Source organism: Crinia signifera, chromosome 5, assembly GCF_055691185.1.
Source record: "Crinia signifera chromosome 5, ASM5569118v1, whole genome shotgun sequence".
In the NCBI taxonomy this organism is placed as follows: Eukaryota; Metazoa; Chordata; class Amphibia; order Anura; family Myobatrachidae; genus Crinia; species Crinia signifera.
The window spans coordinates 3,660,478-3,679,723 of record NC_139221.1 but is presented as its reverse complement, the minus strand read 5'-3'; the positions used below and the strand labels follow the sequence as shown (position 1 = coordinate 3,679,723).

Below are 19,246 nucleotides of genomic sequence, written 5' to 3'. Positions count from 1 at the left end.
TGAGGTACACTGCCACCAGCCAAAACCTAATTTTAGCGCTTGAAACTGCGCAAGGAGCAGCTTGGCTCGCACCTGACCACACAGTACAGTATAAAATCTAAGGTAACGCTGACCACTCTTCTGAGGCTTATAAGTCCTAAGAACACAGAATCAGAAACTGGAAATATGTATTATTTATTCCTAGAAATACTACAGAGCTTTAAGTGATAAAAATGGTTACAAGATATTACAATGAGTTTTAAAGTTCACACAAGATAAATGCAATTCAGAAATAAAAGGGTATAAAAGAAATGACAGAACTGTATCTTACATGTAAATATAAATTCTGGCGTGGGGGGGAGGGGGGGGGTCGCCACAAGAAATCAACGGTCACTTCCAGCTCGATGCTGATCCCAAAGAAGTACAACAGTCTATTCAAAGGTACAGAGGTTTTATCTGCAGCCTCCCTCATCCCTCCCACCCTTGGGATTTTTAACCCTTCTCTTGCTGATCACTAGGGAATGTCCATAGATAGGGGACCTTTCACATGAAGAATTTGTCTGCTGTTTCCAAAGGGATTGATAACTGGCAGGCCTCACTGATAAGAGGTCTAAACTATATGGGGGGGGGGGGGGGACACAAGCTCTGTTCTCCATGGTTTATGAGGGGTCTCAGATCTTATCTGACATCTAACTTCAGAGAATTCTACAGATGGTCACTCTGAGGGAATGTCCACAGTGCTTACACTCTGCAGGGGTCACATTAGGGTTACACACATACTACATGACATGCCCTGATCTCACACATAATAATAGCAGACATGATTGTACAAACAATATCAGACATACATTGATCTCACACCTAATAATAACAGGAGGCATGCTTTATTTTGATCGATCACCTGATCTGATCGTTACACGTGTCCTCCAACGTTTTCATACCCCCACTATCCACATCGGCATGGAGTTTATTTAATATAGTGTGGCGAGCGCACGCGGATAACTTTACATGTATTCCGCGTCCCCTCGCGGGACGCCACACTAAATAAAATCAACGTCACGCCGACGTGGATAGTGGGGGTATGAAAGAGTCATAAGACGTACCTCCGCCGCTCGCCAGGCTTCGGGGTGGCATGGATAGTGGGGGGATGCGTAAAAAAACTCATTTAATGACATACAATCATATTATTGTATGCCTAATATTACATGAAAAAATCGCATTGCATCGCACTACAATGGCCCATACCATGTGATTCCCTACTCATACCTGACTTAGCAAATAGCTTAGTGGGCGCTGTTCTAGGAAACAAATGCGGAATCATTAGATGTATATAAAAATGGCACCCATATAGGGGTGTATGTGATAATTATATAGGGGTGCATGTGATTATTATATAGGGGTGTATGCGATGATTATAGAGGGGTGTATGTGATGATTATATAGGGGTGTATGCGATGATTATATAGGGGTGTATGCGATGATTATATAGGGGTGTATGCGATGATTATATAGAGGGGTGCATGCGATTATTATATAGGGGTGTATGCGATGATTATAGAGGGGTGAATGTGATGATTATAGAGGGGTGAATGTGATGATTATAGAGTGGTGTATGTGATGATTATATAAGGGTGTATGTGATGATTATATAAGGGTGAATGTGATGATTATAGAGGGGTGAATGTGATGATTATAGAGGGGTGAATGTGATGATTATAGAGGGGTGAATGTGATGATTATATAGGGGTGTATGTGATGATTATATAGGGGTGTATGTGATGATTATATAGGGGTGTATGTGATGATTATATAGGGTTGTATGCGATGATTATATAAGGGTGTATGCGATGATTATATAGGGGTGTATGTGATGATTATAGAGTGGTGTATGTGATGATTATAGAGGGGTGTATGTGATGATTATATAAGGGTGTATGTGATGATTATATAGGGGTGTATGTGATGATTATAGAGGGGTGTATGTGATTATATAGGGGTGTATGCGATGATTATAGAGGGGTGTATGCGATGATTATATGAGGGTGTATGCGATGATTATATAGGGGTGTATGTGATTATATAGGGGTGTATGTGATGATTATATAGGGGTGTATGTGATGATTATATAGGGGTGTATGTGATTATATAGGGGTGTATGTGATGATTATATAAGGGTGTATGATTATATAGGGATGTATGTGATGATTATATAGGGGTGTATGTGATGATTATATAGGGGTGTATGTGATGATTATATAGGGGTGTATGTGATGATTATATAGGGGTGTATGTGATGATTATATAGGGGTGTATGTGATGATTATATATGGGTGTATGTGATGATTATATAGGGGTGTATGTGATGATTATAGAGGGGTGTATGTGATGATTATAGAGGGGTGAATGTGATGATTATAGAGGGGTGTATGTGATGATTATAGAGGGGTGTATGTGATGATTATAGAGGGGTGTATGTGATGATTATATAAGGGTGTATGTGATGATTATATAGGGGTGTATGTGATGATTATAGAGGGGTGTATGTGATGATTATATAGGGGTGTATGTGATTATATAGGGGTGTATGTGATTATATAGGGGTGTATGTGATGATTATATAAGGGTGTATGTGATTATATAGGGGTGTATGTGATGATTATATAAGGGTGTATGTGATGATTATATAGGGGTGTATGTGATGATTATAGAGGGGTGTATGTGATGATTATAGAGGGGTGTATGTGATGATTATAGAGGGGTGTATGTGATGATTATAGAGGGGTGTATGTGATGATTATAGAGGGGTGTATGTGATGATTATAGAGGGGTGTGTGTGATGATTTTATAGGGGTGTGTGTGATGATTATAGAGGGGTGTGTGTGATTATATAGGGGTGAATGTGATGATTATAGAGGGGTGAATGTGATGATTATAGAGGGGTGAATGTGATGATTATAGAGGGGTGTATGTGATGATTATAGAGGGGTGTATGTGATGATTATAGAGGGGTGTATGTGATGATTATATAGGGGTGTATGCGATGATTATAGAGGGGTGTATGCGATGATTATAGAGGGGTGTATGTGATGAGGATATAGGGGTGTATGTCATGATTATACAGGGGTGTATGTCATGATTATACAGGGGTGTATGTCATGATTATACAGGGGTGTATGTCATGATTATATAGGGGTTAGGAAAAAAAACAGTTTGTATCCCAATTGCACACTGAATGAGAAATATACATATAATAATCAGATAATACAGAGATCTTGGTTGCATATATCTGCAGATATAGGGCTAAGCCCCCAGGCCGTACGTCAAGGCATCTCTGTCACTGGGGGTCCCTAACACTGGGTATGGGTCTGGGGTGTGGGCCCCCAATAGGCCGGCACAGGCTGACTACTCCAGGGCAGCACACAAATGAAAATTAGTAGGGGTTAATAAGAAGCACATAAGTGCTATGTAAGAAGGTGAAGGTGTGGTTAAAATAATACATACAATGTGATAGGAAAAAACATAAATGTTAATAAAGTGTTCGGGTGTGCTAACCTGGAGCAGACCAGCCCTACCAACAAAGAGGGAATCACACTCCCAAACCCATCCCATGCACAATAACAAATTTTTGGGCCTAATAGCCCAGTGTAAGGCCACATGATAATGGCGTATAACGTCTGAGAGCCAGCTTACCTGGAGCTACCCCTGGCTTCTCCAATGGCACTCAGGTGTCAGCAATCCCTCCTAATGCTGACCCATCTATGCCTCTCTCAGCTGCACAACACTTTTATTGGCAAGCTGCTCAATCAGAGGTAATGTCATTCAGGTGCCAACAGGGAGGGGTAAATCTGGTTAGGAAAAATCTCCCTCTCTCCCTCATTAGTCTAGCAACCTCCCTTATGTCACCTAGCCCACATTACACTGTTACATCATAGTTACCTCCCCTCCTGCATTCTGCAGGAGACTCCCTGACATAGCAGCAATCTCCCTCTCTCCCTCATTAGTCTAGCAATCTCCCTCATGTCACCTAGCCCACATTACACTGTTACATCATAGTTACCTCCCCTCCTGCATTCTGCAGGAGACTCCATGACTTAGCAGCAATCTCCCTGTCTCCCTCATTAGTCTAGCAATCTCCCTCATGTCACCTAGCCCACATTACACTTACACCATAGTTACCTCCCCTCCTGCATTCTGCAGGAGACTCCCTGACACAGCAGCAATCTCCCTCTCTCCCTCATTAGTCTAGCAATCTCCCTCATGTCACCTAGCCCACATTACACTTACATCATAGTTACCTCCCCTCCTGCATTCAGCAGGAGACTCCCTGACATAGCAGCAATCTCCCTCTCTCCCTCATTAGTCTAGCAATCTCCCTCATGTCACCTAGCCCACATTACACTGTGACATCATAGTTACCTCCCCTCCTGCATTCTGCAGGAGACTCCATGACTTAGCAGCAATCTCCCTCTCTCCCTCATTAGTCTAGCAATCTCCCTCATGTCACCTAGCCCACATTACACTGTTAAATCATAGTTACCTCCCCTCCTGCATTCTGCAGGAGACTCCATGACTTAGCAGCAATCTCCCTCTCTCCCTCATTAGTCTAGCAATCTCCCTCATGTCACCTAGCCCACATTACACTGTTACATCATAGTTACCTGCCCTCCTGCATTCTGCAGGAGACTCCCTGACATAGCAGCAATCTCCCTCTCTTCCTTATTAGTCTAGCAATCTTCCTCATGTCACCTAGCCCACATTACACTTACACCATAGTTACCTCCCCTCCTGCATTCTGCAGGAGACTCCCTGACATAGCAGCAATCTCCCTCTCTCCCTCATTAGTCTAGCAATCTCCCTCATGTCACCTAGCCCACATTACACTGTTACATCATAGTTACCTCCCCTCCTGCATTCTGCAGGAGACTCCCTGACATAGCAGCAATCTCCCTCTCTCCCTCATTAGTCTAGCAATCTCCCTCATGTCACCTAGCCCACATTACACTGTTACATCATAATTACCTCCCCTCCTGCATTCTGCAGGAGACTCCCTGACATAGCAGCAATCTCCCTCTCTCCCTCATTAGTCTAGCAATCTCCCTCATGTCACCTAGCACACATTACACTGTTACATCATAGTTACCTACCCTCTTGCATTCTGCAGGAGACTCACTGACATAGCAGCAATCTCCCTCTCTCCCTCATTAGTCCAGCAATCTCCCTCATGTCACCTAGCACACATTACACTGTTACATCATAGTTCCCTCCCCTCCTGCATTCTGCAGGAGACTACCTGACATAGCAGCAATATCCATCTCTCCCTCATTAGTCTAGCAATCTCCCTCATGTCACCTAGCCCACATTACACTGTTACATCATAGTTACCTCCCCTCCTGCATTCTGCAGGAGACTCCCTGACATAGCAGAAATCTCCCTCTCTCCCTCATTAGTCTAGCAATCTCCCTCATGTCACCTAGCCCACATTACACTGTTACATCATAGTTACCTCCCCTACTGCATTCTGCAGGATACTCCCTGACATAGCAGCAATCTCCCTCTCTCCCCCATTAGTCTAGCAATCTCCCTCATGTCACCTAGCCCACATTACACTGTTACATCATAGTTACCTCCCCTACTGCATTCTGCAGGATACTCCCTGACATAGCAGCAATCTCCCGCTCTCCCTCATTAGTCTAGCAATCTCCCTCATGTCACCTAGCACACATTACACTGTTACATCATAGTTACCTCCCCTCCTGCATTCTGCAGGAGACTCCCTGACATAGCAGAAATCTCCCTCTCTCCCTCATTAGTCTAGCAATCTCCCTCATGTCACCTAGCCCACATTACACTGTTATATTTTTGGGGAAAAAAGGGAATGAGAGATAGATACATTTACATTAAATCATCAGCACCATTTCACAGCACATTACCAAGTACAGTATCTCTTACTAACTGCTTTGGGGCTCATCTACATTTGGATATAAGTCATTATAAAAGATTCCTCCCAGATGTAGCAGTACACATCCACGCTTCTAGGTGCCACGTTCACAATCTCTTCACAATCTCTCCATATATGGAACTAGACACGCCCTTTGATTGGAGCATGACACGCCCCCTCAATGGGGCGCTGTGCAAAATTCTGCTACCAACCATAATCTCCCTGAAACTACTTTTCAAAAGTAGGCAAGTATGCTTTAGTGTCACACAGTAGTTGGGGACTCTCTGGCAGCAGGCAGGCACAGTATGCAGGAGAGGGGTTTTAGTGTCACACAGTAGTTGGGGACCCTCTGGCAGCAGGCAGGCACAATATGCAGGAGGGGTGTTTTTAGTGTCACACAGTAGTTGGGGACCCTCTGGCAGCAGGCAGGCACAATATGCAGGAGGGGTGTTTTTAGTGTCACACAGTAGTTGGGGACCCTCTGGCAGCAGGATGGCACAGTATGCAGAAAAGGGGGTTTTAGTGTCACACAGTAGTTGGGGACTCTCTGGCAGCAGGCAGGCACAATATGCTGGAGAGGGGGCTATAGTGTCACACAATAGTTGGGGACTCTCTGGCAGCAGGCAGGCAGAGATTGCAGGAGAGGGGGCTTTAGTGTCACACAGTAGCTGTGGACTCTCTGGCAGCTGGATGGCACAGTATGCAGGAGAGGGGGCTTTAGTGTCACACAGTAGCTGGGCACTCTCTGGCAGCAGGATGGCACAGTATGCAGGAGAGGGGGCTTTAGTGTCACACAGTAGCTGGGGACCCTCTGGCATTGTTCCTCCTTGGCATCAGGCAGGCAGAGATGGCACGAGAGGGGGCTTTAGTGTCACACAGTAGTTGGGGACTATCTGGCAGCAGGATAGCACAGTATGCAGGAGAGGGGACTTTAGTGTAACACAGTAGCTGGGGCCCTTCTGGCATTGTTCCTCCTTGGCATCAGGCAGGCAGAGATGGCAGGGGGCTGAGTGGTGAAGTGATGAGGAAGGAGTGATAAGATAATCAGCCTCCCCCCGGAGCATCTCCTCCTCCTCCTCCTGACACTGAGCTCCTCACATGCAGACAGTTACTGCCACAGCCGGAGACCTTCTCTGCGTCTGCTGCCCACTGGAGGGGCAACTAGGACAATGCATCGACCCAGTGGGGTGGGCAGTGCCTTCTCCATAGACTCTCTCATTGGGACCCCCCCATCTCAGCCTGGGCATGTGCTGTACACTGGATACCCCATGTTTATGCCCTATAGACCCTTGGTTATTCCTCCATCACCGCTTCCCCCCACTGGCCCGATGAACTCCTTCTCTGGACGCCTGAACAGCACCTTCTGTGCCAGCCTGGGCCCGGGACTACCTTCCATGATGACCCTCACTACTGCCCTCCCCAGCTTCAGGGACTTGTCTGATGGCTTCTATGCTCAGGAACCCTGCGGAGACTCCCCAGACTCAGTGGAAGAGCACAAGGCGGAGGAGAAAAGTTCGGAGCCAGCAGGAACCTACCCCAGTATGACAGGTAAGTGCCCACTGAGCCATGCCAACATCATGTGATGGGTATATGGGCAGCGTTCCCCAACACAGGTAGGAATCTGGCACTGAGAGGAGGGGTAACTATGTACATGCCAGTAATATAATACCCAACAGTTTCAGGGTGCAGGTGAGTGGCAGGTGTATAATACCCAGCAGTCTCAGGGTGCAGGTGAGTGGCAGGTGTATAATACCCAGCAGTCTCAGGGTGCAGGTGAGTGGCAGGTATATAATATCCAGCAGTCTCAGGGTGCAGGTGAGTGGCAGGTATATAATACCCAACAGTCTCAGGGTGCAGGTGAGGGGCAGGTGTATAATACCCAGCAGTCTCAGGGTGCAGGTGAGTGGCAGGTATATAATACCCAACAGTCTCAGGGTGCAGGTGAGGGGCAGGTGTATAATACCCAGCAGTCTCAGGGTGCAGGTGAGGGGCAGGTGTATAATACCCAGCAGTCTCAGGGTGCAGGTGAGTGACAGGTGTATAATACCCAGCAGTCTCAGGGTGCAGGTGAGTGGCAGGTATATAATACCCAGCAGTCTCAGGGTGCAGGTGAGTGGCAGGTATATAATAACCAGCAGTCTCAGGGTGCAGGTGAGTGGCAGGTATATAATAACCAGCAGTCTCAGGGTGCAGGTGAGTGGCAGGTATATAATACCCAGCAGTCTCAGGGTGCAGGTGAGTGGCAGGTATATAATAACCAGCAGTCTCAGGGTGCAGGTGAGTGGCAGGTGTACAATACCCAGCAGTCTCAGGGTGCAGGTGAGTGGCAGGTGTATAATAACCAGCAGTCTCAGGGTGCAGGTGAGTGGCAGGTATATAATACCCAGTAGTCTCAGGGTGCAGGTGAGTGGCAGGTATATAATACCCAGTAGTCTCAGGGTGCAGGTGAGTGGCAGGTATATAATACCCAGCAGTCTCAGGGTGCAGGTGAGTGGCAGGTATATAATAACCAGCAGTCTCAGGGTGCAGGTGAGTGGCAGGTGTATAATACCCAGCAGTCTCGGGGTGCAGGTGAGTGGCAGGTATATAATAACCAGCAGTCTCAGGGTGCAGGTGAGTGGCAGGTATATAATAACCAGCAGTCTCAGGGTGCAGGTGAGTGGCAGGTGTATAATACCCAGCAGTCTCAGGGTGCAGGTGAGTGGCAGGTGTACAATACCCAGCAGTCTCAGGGTGCAGGTGAGTGGCAGGTATATAATAACCAGCAGTCTCAGGGTGCAGGTGAGTGGCAGGTATATAATAACCAGCAGTCTCAGGGTGCAGGTGAGTGGCAGGTATATAATACCCAGCAGTATCAGGGTGCAGGTGAGTGGCAGGTATATAATACCCAGCAGTCTCAGGGTGCAGGTGAGTGGCAGGTATATAATATCCAGCAGTCTCAGGGTGCAGGTGAGTGGCAGGTATATAATATCCAGCAGTCTCAGGGTGCAGGTGAGTGGCAGGTATATAATACCCAGCAGTCTCAGGGTGCAGGTGAGTGGCAGGTATATAATACCCAGCAGTCTCAGGGTGCAGGTGAGTGGCAGGTATATAATAACCAGCAGTCTCAGGGTGCAGGTGAGTGGCAGGTGTATAATAACCAGCAGTCTCAGGGTGCAGGTGAGTGGCAGGTGTACAATACCCAGCAGTCTCAGGGTGCAGGTGAGTGGCAGGTGTATAATAACCAGCAGTCTCAGGGTGCAGGTGAGTGGCAGGTATATAATACCCAGTAGTCTCAGGGTGCAGGTGAGTGGCAGGTATATAATACCCAGCAGTCTCAGGGTGCAGGTGAGTGGCAGGTGTATAATACACAGCAGTCTCAGGGTGCAGGTGAGTGGCAGGTATAGAATACCCAGCAGTCTCAGGGTGCAGGTGAGTGGCAGGTGTATAATACCCAGCAGTCTCAGGGTGCAGGTGAGTAGCAGCTGTATAATTACCAGCAGTCTCAGGGTGCAGGTGAGTGGCAGGTATATAATACCCAGCAGTCTCAAGGTGCAGGTGAGTAGCAGGTGTATAATACCCAGCAGTCTCAGGGTGCAGGTGAGTGGCAGGTGTATAATATCCAGCAGTCTCAGGGTGCAGGTGAGTGGCAGGTATATAATACCCAGCAGTCTCAGGGTGCAGGTGAGTGGCAGGTGTATAATATCCAGCAGTCTCAGGGTGCAGGTGAGTGGCAGGTGTATAATATCCAGCAGTCTTGGGGTGCAGGTGAGTGGCAGGTGTATAATACCCAGCAGTCTCGGGGTGCAGGTGAGTGGCAGGTATATAATACCCAGCAGTCTCAGGGTGCAGGTGAGGGGCAGGTGTATAATACCCAGCAGTCTCGGGTGCAGGTGAGTGGCAGGTATATAATACCCAGCAGTCTCAGGGTGCAGGTGAGGGGCAGGTGTATAATACCCAGCAGTCTCGGGTGCAGGTGAGTGGCAGGTATATAATAACCAGCAGTCTCAGGGTGCAGGTGAGTGGCAGGTGTACAATACCCAGCAGTCTCATGGTGCAGGTGAGTGGCAGGTATATAATAACCAGCAGTCTCAGGGTGCAGGTGAGTGGCAGGTATATAATACCCAGCAGTATCAGGGTGCAGGTGAGTTGCAGGTGTATAATACCCAGCAGTCTCAGGGTGCAGGTGAGTGGCAGGTGTATAATACCCAGCAGTATCAGGGTGCAGGTGAGTGGCAGGTATATAATACCCAGCAGTCTCAGGGTGCAGGTGAGTGGCAGGTATATAATACCCAGCAGTCTCAGGGTGCAGGTGAGTGGCAGCTGTATAATACCCAGCAGTCTCAGGGTGCAGGTGAGTGGCAGGTATATAATACCCAGCAGTATCAGGGTGCAGGTGAGTGGCAGGTGTATAATAACCAGCAGTCTCAGGGTGCAGGTGAGTGGCAGGTGTATAATAACCAGCAGTCTCAGGGTGCAGGTGAGTGGCAGGTGTATAATACCCAGCAGTATCAGGGTGCAGGTGAGTGGCAGGTATATAATAACCAGGAGTCTCAGGGTGCAGGCAAGTGGCAGGTGTACAATACCCAGCAGTCTCATGGTGCAGGTGAGTGGCAGGTATATAATAACCAGCAGTCTCAGGGTGCAGGTGAGTGGCAGGTATATAATACCCAGCAGTCTCAGGGTGCAGGTGAGGGGCAGGTGTATAATACCCAGCAGTCTCAGGGTGCAGGTGAGTGGGAGGTGTATAATACAAAGCAGTATCAGGATGCAGGTGAGTTGCAGGTGTATAATACCCAGCAGTCTCAGGGCGCAGGTGAGGGGCAGGTGTATAATACCCAGCAGTCTCAGGGTGCAGGTGAGTGGCAGGTATATAATACCCAGCAGTATCAGGGTGCAGGTGAGTGGCAGGTATATAATATCCGTCAGTCTCAGGGTGCAGGTGAGTGGTACTGTAGGTATATAATAACCAGCCGTCTCAGGGTGCAGGTGAGTGGCAGGTATATAATAACCAACAGTCTCAGGGTGCAGGTGAGTTGCAGGTATATAATATCCAGCAGTCTCAGGGTGCAGGTGAGTTGCAGGTATATAATATCCAGCAGTCTCAGGGTGCAGGTGAGGGGCAGGTGTATAATACCCAGCAGTCTCAGGGTGCAGGTGAGTGGCAGGTGTATAATACCCAGCAGTCTCAGGGTGCAGGTGAGTGGCAGGTGTATAATACCCAGCAGTCTCAGGGTGCAGGTGAGTGGCAGGTGTATAATACACAGCAGTCTCAGGGTGCAGGTGAGTGGCAGGTATAGAATACCCAGCAGTCTCAGGGTGCAGGTGAGTGGCAGGTGTATAATACCCAGCAGTCTCAGGGTGCAGGTGAGTAGCAGCTGTATAATTACCAGCAGTCTCAGGGTGCAGGTGAGTGGCAGGTATATAATAACCAGCAGTCTCGGGGTGCAGGTGAGTGGCAGGTATATAATACGCAGCAGTCTCAGGGTGCAGGTTAGTGGCAAGTGTACAATACCCAGCAGTCTCAGGGTGCAGGTGAGTGGCAGGTATATAATAACCAGCAGTCTCAGGGTGCAGGTGAGTGGCAGGTATATAATAACCAGCAGTCTCAGGGTGCAGGTGAGTGGCAGCTGTATAATACCCAGCAGTCTCAGGGTGCAGGTGAGTGGCAGGTATATAATAACCAGCAGTCTCAGGGTGAAGGTGAGGGGCAGGTGTATAATACCCAGCAGTCTCAGGGTGCAGGTGAGTGTCAGGTGTATAATACACAGCAGTCTCAGGGTGCAGGTGAGTGGCAGGTATAGAATACCCAGCAGTCTCAGGGTGCAGGTGAGTGGCAGGTGTATAATACCCAGCAGTCTCAGGGTGCAGGTGAGTGGCAGCTGTATAATTACCAGCAGTCTCAGGGTGCAGGTGAGTGGCAGGTGTACAATACCCAGCAGTCTCAGGGTGCAGGTGAGTGGCAGGTATATAATAACCAGCAGTCTCAGGGTGCAGGTGAGTGGCAGGTATATAATAACCAGCAGTCTCAGGGTGCAGGTGAGTGGCAGCTGTATAATACCCAGCAGTCTTAGGGTGCAGGTGAGTGGCAGGTATATAATAACCAGCAGTGTCAGGGTGCAGGTGCGTGGCAGGTGTATAATAACCAGCAGTATCAGGGTGCAGGTGAGTGGCAGGTATATAATAACCAGCAGTCTCAGGGTGCAGGTGAGTGGCAGGTATATAATACCCAGCAGTCTCGGGGTGCAGGTGAGTGGCAGGTGTATTCAGCAGTCTCAGGGTGCAGGTGAGTGGCAGGTGTATAATACCCAGCAGTCTTGGGGTGCAGGTGAGTGGCAGGTATATAATACCCAGCAGTCTCAGGGTGCAGGTGAGTGGCAGGTGTATAATACACAGCAGTCTCGGGGTGCAGGTGAGTGGCAGGTATATAATATCCAGCAGTCTCGGGGTGCAGGTGAGTAGCAGGTATATAATACCCAGCAGTCTCAGGGTGCCGGTGAGGGGCAGGTGTATAATACCCAGCAGTCTCGGGGTGCAGGTGAGTGGCAGGTATATTATAACCAGCAGTCTCAGGGTGCAGGTGAGTGGCAGGTGTATAATACCTAGCAGTCTCAGGGTGCAGGTGAGTGGCAGGTGTATGATACCCAGCAGTATCAGGGTGCAGGTGAGGGGCAGGTGTATAATACCCAGCAGTCTCAGGGTGCAGGTGAGTGGCAGGTGTATAATACCCAGCAGTCTCAGGGTGCAGGTGAGTGGCAGATGTATAATATCCAGCAGTCTCAGGGTGCAGGTGAGTGGCAGGTGTATAATACCCATCAGTATCAGGGTGCAGGTGAGTGGCAGGTGTATAATACCCAGCAGTCTCGGGGTGCAGGTGAGTGGCAGGTATATAATACCCAGCAGTCTCGGGGTGCAGGTGAGTGGCAGGTGTATAATACCCAGCAGTCTCGGGGTGCAGGTGAGTGGCAGGTATATAATACCCAGCAGTATCAGGGTGCAGGTGAGTGGCAGGTGTATAATACCCAGCAGTCTCAGGGTGCAGGTGAGTGGCAGGTGTATAATACCCAGCAGACTCAGGGTGCAGGTGAGTGGCAGGTGTATAATACCCAGCAGTCTCAGGGTGCAGGTGAGTGGCAGGTGTATAATACCCAGCAGTCTCAGGGTGCAGGTGAGTGGCAGGTGTATAATACCCAGCAGTCTCAGGGTGCAGGTGAGTGGCAGATGTATAATATCCAGCAGTCTCAGGGTGCAGGTGAGTGGCAGGTGTATAATACCCATCAGTATCAGGGTGCAGGTGAGTGGCAGGTGTATAATACCCAGCAGTCTCAGGGTGCAGGTGAGTGGCAGGTGTACAATACCCAGCAGTCTCAGGGTGCAGGTGAGTGGCAGGTATATAATACCCAGCAGTATAAGGGTGCAGGTGAGTGGCAGGTGTATAATACCCATCAGTATCAGGGTGCAGGTGAGTGGCAGGTGTACAATACCCAGCAGTCTCAGGGTGCAGGTGAGTGGCAGGTGTACAATAGAGATCACTATTGTATACCTATTTATCACTATTTATTGAATATGATTAGTAATTTTTAAAACTTCGTGCTGTTTGGGGGATGGGTTTATATAGTACATGTGAATGCTACAGTATACAATGGTGAGTGCTACAGTATACAGTGGTGAATGCTACAGTATACAATGGTGAATGCTACAGTATACAATGGTGAGTGCTATAGTATACAGTGGTAAGTGCTACAGTATACAGTGGTGAGTGCTATAGTATACAGTGGTAAGTTCTACAGTATATAGTGGTAAGCTACAGTATACATTGGTGAGCGGTATAGTATACAGTGGTAAATGCTATAGTATACAGTGGTGAGCGGTATAGTATACAGTGGTGAATGCTATAGTATACAGTGGTGAGTGCTATAGTATACAGTGGTGAAGGCTACAGTACACAGTGGTAAGCTACAGTATACAATGGTGAGTGCTATAGTATACAGTGGTAAGTTCTACAGTATATAGTGGTAAGCTACAGTATACATTGGTGAGCGGTATAGTATACAGTGGTGAGCGGTATAGTATACAGTGGTGAATGCTATAGTATACAGTGGTGAAGGCTATAGTATACAGTGGTGAGCGGTATAGTATACAGTGGTGAATGCTACATTCTACAGTGATGAGCGCTACAGTACACAGTGACAAATGCTACAGTATACAATGGTGAGTGCTACAGTATACAGTGGTGAATGCTACAGTATACAGTGGTGAGTGATTCAGTATATAGTGGTGAACACTACAGTATACTGGTGAGCACTACAGTATACAGTGATGAATGCTACAGTTTATAGTGGTGAGCACTACAGTATACAATGGTGAAATCTACAGTATACAGTGGTCAGTGATACAGTATACAATGGTGAACACTACCGTATACAGTGGTGAACTCTACAGTATATAGTGGTGAACTCTACAGTATATAATGGTGAATGCTACAGTATATAGTGGTGAGCACTACAGTATACAATGGTGAACAGTACAGTATATAGTGGTGAGCACTACAGTATAAAATGGTGAAATCTACAGTATACAGTGGTCAGTGATACAGTATCAAATGGTGAACACTACCGTATACAGTGGTGAACTCTACAGTATATAGTGGTGAACTCTACAGTATATAATGGTGAATGCTACAGTATATAGTGGTGAGCACTATAGTATACAATGGTGAACAGTACAGTATATAGTGGTGAGTGATACAGTATACAATGGTGAACAGTACAGTATAAAGTGGTGAACGGAACAGTATATAGTTGTGAACAGTACAGTATATAGTGGTGAGTGATACTGTATATTGTGGTGAACGTTACAGTATACAGTGGTAAACAGTACAGTATATAGTGGTGAGCGATACTGTATACAATGGTGAACAGTACAGTATATAGTGGTGAGCGATACTGTATACAATGGTGAACAGTACAGTATATAGTGGTGAGCGATACTGTATACAATGGTGAACGCTACAGTATATAGTGGTGAGCGATACTGTATACAATGGTGAACGCTACAGTATATAGTGGTGAGCGATACTGTATACAATGGTAAACGCTACAGTATATAGTGGTGAGCGATACTGTATACAATGGTGAACACTACAGTATATAGTGGTGAGCGATACTGTATACAATGGTGAACAGTACAGTATATAGTGGTGAGCGATACTGTATACAATGGTGAACGCTACAGTATATAGAGGTGAGCGATACTGTATACAATGGTGAACGCTACAGTATATAGTGGTGAGCGATACTGTATACAATGGTGAACGCTACAGTATATAGTGGTGAGCGATACTGTATACAATGGTGAACAGTACAGTATATAGTGGTGAGCGATACTGTATACAATGGTGAACGCTCTAGTGTATATTGGTGAGCGATACTGTATACAATGGTGAACGCTACAGTATATAGTGGTGAGCGATACTGTATACAATGGTGAACAGTACAGTATATAGTGGTGAGCGATACTGTATACAATGGTGAACAGTACAGTATATAGTGGTGAGCGATACTGTATACAATGGTGAACACTACAGTATATAGTGGTGAGCGATACTGTATACAATGGTGAACAGTACAGTATATAGTGGTGAGCGATACTGTATACAATGGTGAACAGTACAGTATATAGTGGTGAGTGATACTGTATACAATGGTGAACGCCACAGTATATAGTGGTGAGCGATACTGTATACAATGGTGAACGCTACAGTATATAGTGGTGAACAGTACAGTATATAGTGGTGAGCGATACTGTATACAATGGTGAACGCTACAGTATATAGTGGTGAGCGATACTGTATACAATGGTGAATGCTCCAGTATATAGTGGTGAGCGATACCGTATACAATGGTGAATGCTACAGTATATAGTGGTGAGCGATACTGTATACAATGGTGAACGCTACAGTATATAGTGGTGAGCGATACTGTATACAATGATGAACACTACAGTATATAGTGGTGAACGCTACAGTATACAATGGTGAACAGTACAGTATATAGTGGTGAGCGATACTGTATACAATGGTGAACAGTACAGTATATAGTGGTGAGCGATACTGTATACAATGGTGAACACTACAGTATATAGTGGTGAACGCTACAGTATACAATGGTGAAAACTACAGTATATAGTTGTGAGCGATACTGTATACAATGGTGAACAGTACAGTATATAGTGGTGAGCGATACTGTATACAATGGTGAACAGTACAGTATATAGTGGTGAGCGATACTGTATACAATGGTGAACACTACAGTATATAGTGGTGAACGCTACAGTATACAATGGTGAAAACTACAGTATATAGTTGTGAGCAATACTGTATACAATGGTGAACAGTACAGTATATAGTGGTGAGTGATACTGTATACAATGGTAAACACTACAGTATATAGTGGTGAACGCTACAGTATACAATGGTGAAAACTACAGTATATAGTGGTGAGCGATACTGTATACAATGGTGAACAGTACAGTATATAGTGGTGAGTGATACTGTATATTGTGGTGAACGCTACAGTATATAGTGGTAAGCGATACTGTATACAATGGTGAACGCTACAGTATACAATGGTGAAAACTACAGTATATAGTGGTGAACGCTACAGTATACAATGGTGAACAGTACAGTATATAGTGGTGAGCGATACTGTATACAATGGTGAACACTACAGTATATAGTGGTGAATGCTACAGTATACAATGGTGAAAACTACAGTATATAGTGGTGAGCGATACTGTATACAATGGTGAACGCTACAGTATATAGTGGTGAGCGATACTGTATACAATGGTGAACGCTACAGTATATAGTGGTGAGCGATACTGTATACAATGGTGAACGCTACAGTATATAGTGGTGAGCGATACTGTATACAATGGTGAACAGTACAGTATATAGTGGTGAGCGATACTGTATACAATGGTGAACAGTACAGTATATAGTGGTGAGCGATACTGTATACAATGGTGAACACTACAGTATATAGTGGTGAACGCTACAGTATACAATGGTGAAAACTACAGTATATAGTGGTGAGCGATACTGTATACAATGGTGAACAGTACAGTATATAGTGGTGAGTGATACTGTATATTGTGGTGAACGCTACAGTATATAGTGGTGAGCGATACTGTATACAATGGTGAACACTACAGTATATAGTGGTGAACGCTACAGTATACAATGGTGAAAACTACAGTATATAGTGGTGAACGCTACAGTATACAATGGTGAACAGTACAGTATATAGTGGTGAGCGATACTGTATACAATGGTGAACACTACAGTATATAGTGGTGAACGCTACAGTATACAATGGTGAAAACTACAGTATATAGTGGTGAACGCTACAGTATACAATGGTGAACAGTACCGTATATAGTGGTGAGCGATACTGTATACAATGGTGAACACTACAGTATATAGTGGTGAACGCTACAGTATACAATGGTGAAAACTACAGTATATAGTGGTGAGCGATACTGTATACAATGGTGAACAGTACAGTATATAGTGGTGAGTGATACTGTATATTGTGGTGAACGCTACAGTATATAGTGGTGAGCGATACTGTATACAATGGTGAACACTACAGTATATAGTGGTGAACGCTACAGTATACAATGGTGAAAACTACAGTATATAGTGGTGAGCGATACTGTATACAATGGTGAACGCTACAGTATATAGTGGTGAGCGATACTGTATACAATGGTGAACGCTACAGTATATAGTGGTGAGTGATACTGTATACAATGGTGAACGCTACAGTATATAGTGGTGAGCGATACTGTATACAATGGTGAACAGTACAGTATATAGTGGTGAGCGATACTGTATACAATGGTGAGCAGTACAGTATATAGTGGTGCGTGAACGTTTGTGTATCCTTCAGGATTTTCTGTATTTCTGCTGACATTTGGCCTCTGATTATCACACAAGACCTATAAATAAAGAACTAAATCAAACCAATGATGACAATGATCCGATAAGACAGGAGTCGGGGACCCTTTGCTGTCAGTATCCGGGGTGACCCCTTGTGCAGCAATAACTACATCATCTCTGGTCATTGTGGGATTTGTCCTGGACATGGGCTAGGAGCCATTATACCCCAATCCTCTCCATCTCTGTTATGTTGGGGTTTTCCCCCCATGAGCTGCTCATGTCGGGTCCTTCCACAATGTTTCTATTGGACTAAGGTCAGGACATTGACTCTTCTGTGGCCATTCTGTGGCCATATGACTCATGCACCTGGGGCTGTTGTCTTGCTGCATGATCCACGTTCTCTGGAGGTGCAGCTCATGGACAGATGACATTTTCCTTTAGAATATTCTGGTATAATTCAGAATTCATTGTCCCATCAATGATGGCAAGTTGTCCAGGTCCAGATGCAGCAAGGCCGGCCCAGACCATGATAGCACCACCACCGTGTATCACATGATATGAGGGTTCTATGCTGGAATGCAGGGTTCTCCTAACACCAGGAGCCTTCTGGCTTGTCCAGGGGATCTTCAGCAAACCGCAGACGGGCAGCAATGTTCTGTTTGGAGTGCAGCGGCTTTCTTCTTGTAATCCTGCCATGCACACCATGGTTGTTCAGTGTCCTCATGAACATGAATGGCAGCAGTGAGAAAGGCCTTCAGTTGCTTAGAGATCACCTTTGGTCTGTCGGACTGGTGATTGGTGGAGTCCATGGTTTAATAACCTTTCCCAGCACGATGAGCATTGATAGCTCTTCTTCTGAGGTTTTCATGCATGATCCACTTCCACCAATGTGATGTGACCATCAGACTGTGATAGATCCCTGTTCTTTTAATAAGGCGGATCGTCCACTTCCACCTGACCGTCATCCCGTACACTAAAAACCTGACTGAAAAGTCTAAAGTATCGCAAACTACTTACTGACGCTCACAGACGTGACTTGGATCAATTTCCACAATTAAAAAAAGTCTAATGTTTTTCCATCTCATTTGTTTGATTTGGTTCTTCATCTACTTTGAGGTAATTTTGGGCCATTTGTTAGCAGAAATATAAAAAAATCTGTCTGTTCTGCTGGCTGTAGGGCTCTGTACCCATGTCTGTTCTGCTGGCTGTAGGGCTCAGTACCCATGTCTGTTCCGCTGGCTGTAGGGCTCAGTACCCATGTCTGTTCTGATGGCTGTAGGGCTCAGTAGCCATGTCTGTTCTGCTGGCTGTAGGGCTCAGTACCCATGTCTGTTCCGCTGGCTGTAGGGCTCAGTACCCATGTCTGTTCTGTTGGCTGTAGGGCTCAGTACCCATGTCTGTTCTGC

At 46.2% G+C, this 19,246-nt stretch overlaps 1 protein-coding gene across 1 annotated transcript in view; it reads left to right on the top strand.

Moving 5' to 3' along the window:
* Positions 1-6,886: 6,886 nt before the first annotated feature.
* GBX1 (gastrulation brain homeobox 1) overlaps positions 6,887-19,246 on the top strand; it is a 40,481-nt gene continuing 28,121 nt past the window's right edge. Inside the window, exon 1 of the mRNA XM_083186520.1 lies at positions 6,887-7,465. Within this exon, the coding sequence (XP_083042646.1) occupies positions 7,087-7,465 (379 nt within the window). The 5' untranslated portion in view covers positions 6,887-7,086. The remainder of the gene's footprint in view (positions 7,466-19,246) is intronic.